Source organism: Scyliorhinus torazame, chromosome 26, assembly GCF_047496885.1.
Source record: "Scyliorhinus torazame isolate Kashiwa2021f chromosome 26, sScyTor2.1, whole genome shotgun sequence".
In the NCBI taxonomy this organism is placed as follows: Eukaryota; Metazoa; Chordata; class Chondrichthyes; order Carcharhiniformes; family Scyliorhinidae; genus Scyliorhinus; species Scyliorhinus torazame.
This window is the reverse complement of record NC_092732.1, coordinates 30,731,220-30,733,679: the sequence shown is the minus strand read 5'-3', so window position 1 is coordinate 30,733,679 and position 2,460 is coordinate 30,731,220. Positions and strand designations below refer to the sequence as shown.

The window sequence follows — 2,460 nt, the reverse complement described above, 5'->3', positions numbered from 1 at the left end:
TCGCTCGCCCCCCTCGCTCGCCCCTCGCTCGCCCCCTCGCTCTCCCCCTCGCTCTCTCTCTCCTCCAAGACGCTCCTTAACCCGCTCTGAATGAGCGTTTGTTTGCTAGTGCCCAACATCTCGGGAGCAGATGCTCCTGTGCAAAACCTGCGGATGTCTGACTCCAGTCAAGGCACCATATAAATGCTGCTCGGTGATGTGTCTGAGGGCAAGGAGAGCCGGCATCTGCACGAGGAGGGAGGGGGGGGCCGACTCCCGGGACAGTCTGCATCTCCACGCTAGGCCGGCTGGACAGAATGGATCTTGGCCACCTGCCCCTCACTGGCTACTAGCTGCTAATGGCAGAGCTGGTTGCAGCTCCAAGACGGACTGGGCTTGGCGATTGTTCGGACACTGTTGTGTCTGTCTTTGTGAATGTCCCCAGAGAGCAGGCTATGATGGCGTACCAGACTATCAAGAATTCCACAGGCTCACCACTCTTTGAGTGAAGAAATGTCTGCTCATCTCTGTCTGTAATGGTTTACCCTGAATTCTCAGACTGTGACCCCTGGTTCTGGACCCCCATTCCCAGCCGGGTCTTTCAGATTGACTAACGTCCCATTCATCAGGCGCAGCCTGGGCAGCCTGACCGACATCAGCTCCCGCCCTGGGCAACGGCCCAAGGGCTATAACCCAGCTCATTGAGTTCAACTCCGTCCTCCAGGCCCGCGCCCCTCCCTATCTCTAACCTCCAACACCCCTCCCTATCGCTAACCTCCAACACCCCTCCCTATCTCTAACCTCCAACGCCCCCTCCCTATCTCTAACCTCCAACGCCCCCTTCCCTATCTCTAACCTCCAACACCCCCTCCCTATCTCTAACCTCCAACACCCCTCCCTATCGCTAACCTCCAACACCCCTCCCTATCTCTAACCTCCAACGCCCCCTCCCTATCTCTAACCTCCAACACCCCCTCCCTATCTCTAACCTCCAACACTCCCTCCCTATCTCTAACCTCCAACACCCCCTCCCTATCTCTAACCTCCAACGCCCCCTCCCTATCTCTAACCTCCAACACCCCCTCCCTATCTCTAACCTCCAACACACCCTCCCTATCTCTAACCTCCAACACCCCACCCTATCTCTAACCTCCACACGCCTTCCCTATCTCTAACCTCCAACACCCCCTCCCTATCTCTAACCTCCAACACCCCCACCCTACTCTAACCACCAACAGCTCCCTCCCTATCTCTAACCTCCAACACCCCCCTCCTATCTCTAACCTCCAACACCCCCTCCCTATCTCTAACCTCCAACAGCTCCCTCCCTATCTCTAACCTCCAACACCCCCTCCCTATCTCTAACCTCCAACACACCCCTCCCTATCTCTAACCTCCAACACTCCCTCCCTATCTCTAACCTCCAACACCCCCTCCCTATCTCTAACCTCCAACACCCCCCTCCCTATCTCTAACCTCCAACACTCCCTCCCTATCTCTAACCTCCAACACTCCCTCCCTATCTCTAACCTCCAACACCCCCTCCTATCTCTAACCTCCAACACCCCCTCCCTATCTCTAACCTCCAACACCCCCTCCCTATCTCTAACCTCCAACACCCCCTCCCTATCTCTAACCTCCAACACCACCTCCCTATCTCTAACCTCCAACACCCCCTCCCTATCTCTAACCTCCAACACCACCTCCCTATCTCTAACCTCCAACACACCCTCCCCTATCTCTAACCTCCAACACCACCTCCCTATCTCTAACCTCCAACACCCCCTCCCTATCTCTAACCTCCAACACCCCCTCCCTATCTCTAACCTCCAACACCACCACCCTATCTCTAACCTCCAACAGCTCCCTCCCTATCTCTAACCTCCAACACCCCCTCCCTATCTCTAACCTCCAACACCCCCTCCCTATCTCTAACCTCCAACACGCCCTCCCTATCTCTAACCTCCAACACCCCCTCCCTATCTCTAACCTCCAACACCCCCTCCCTATCTCTAACCTCCAACACTCCTCCCTATCTCTAACCTCCAACACTCCCTCCCTATCTCTAACCTCCAACACCCCCCTCCCTATCTCTAACCTCCAACACCCCCTCCCTATCTCTAACCTCCAACACCACCTCCCTATCTCTAACCTCCAACACCCCCTCCCTATCTCTAACCTCCAACACTCCCTCCCTATCTCTAACCTCCAACACTCCCTCCCTATCTCTAACCTCCAACACCCCCTCCCTATCTCTAACCTCCAACACCCCCTCCCTATCTCTAACCTCCAACACCACCTCCCTATCTCTAACCTCCAACACCCCCTCCCTATCTCTAACCTCCAACACCCCCTCCCTATCTCTAACCTCCAACACCCCCTCCCTATCTCTAACCTCCAACACCACCTCCCTATCTCTAACCTCCAACACCCCCTCCCTATCTCTAACCTCCAACACCCCCTCCCTATCTCTAACCTCCA

General features: G+C 55.7%; 1 protein-coding gene across 1 annotated transcript in view; it reads left to right on the top strand.

The window, feature by feature from the left end:
• The window catches only part of LOC140402868 (ubiquitin-associated protein 2-like), a 20,891-nt gene extending 20,708 nt beyond the window's left edge, over window positions 1-183 (top strand). Inside the window, exon 6 of the mRNA XM_072490492.1 lies at window positions 110-183. Coding sequence (XP_072346593.1) covers window positions 110-183 — 74 coding nt within the window. The remainder of the gene's footprint in view (window positions 1-109) is intronic.
• Window positions 184-2,460: the final 2,277 nt, after the last annotated feature.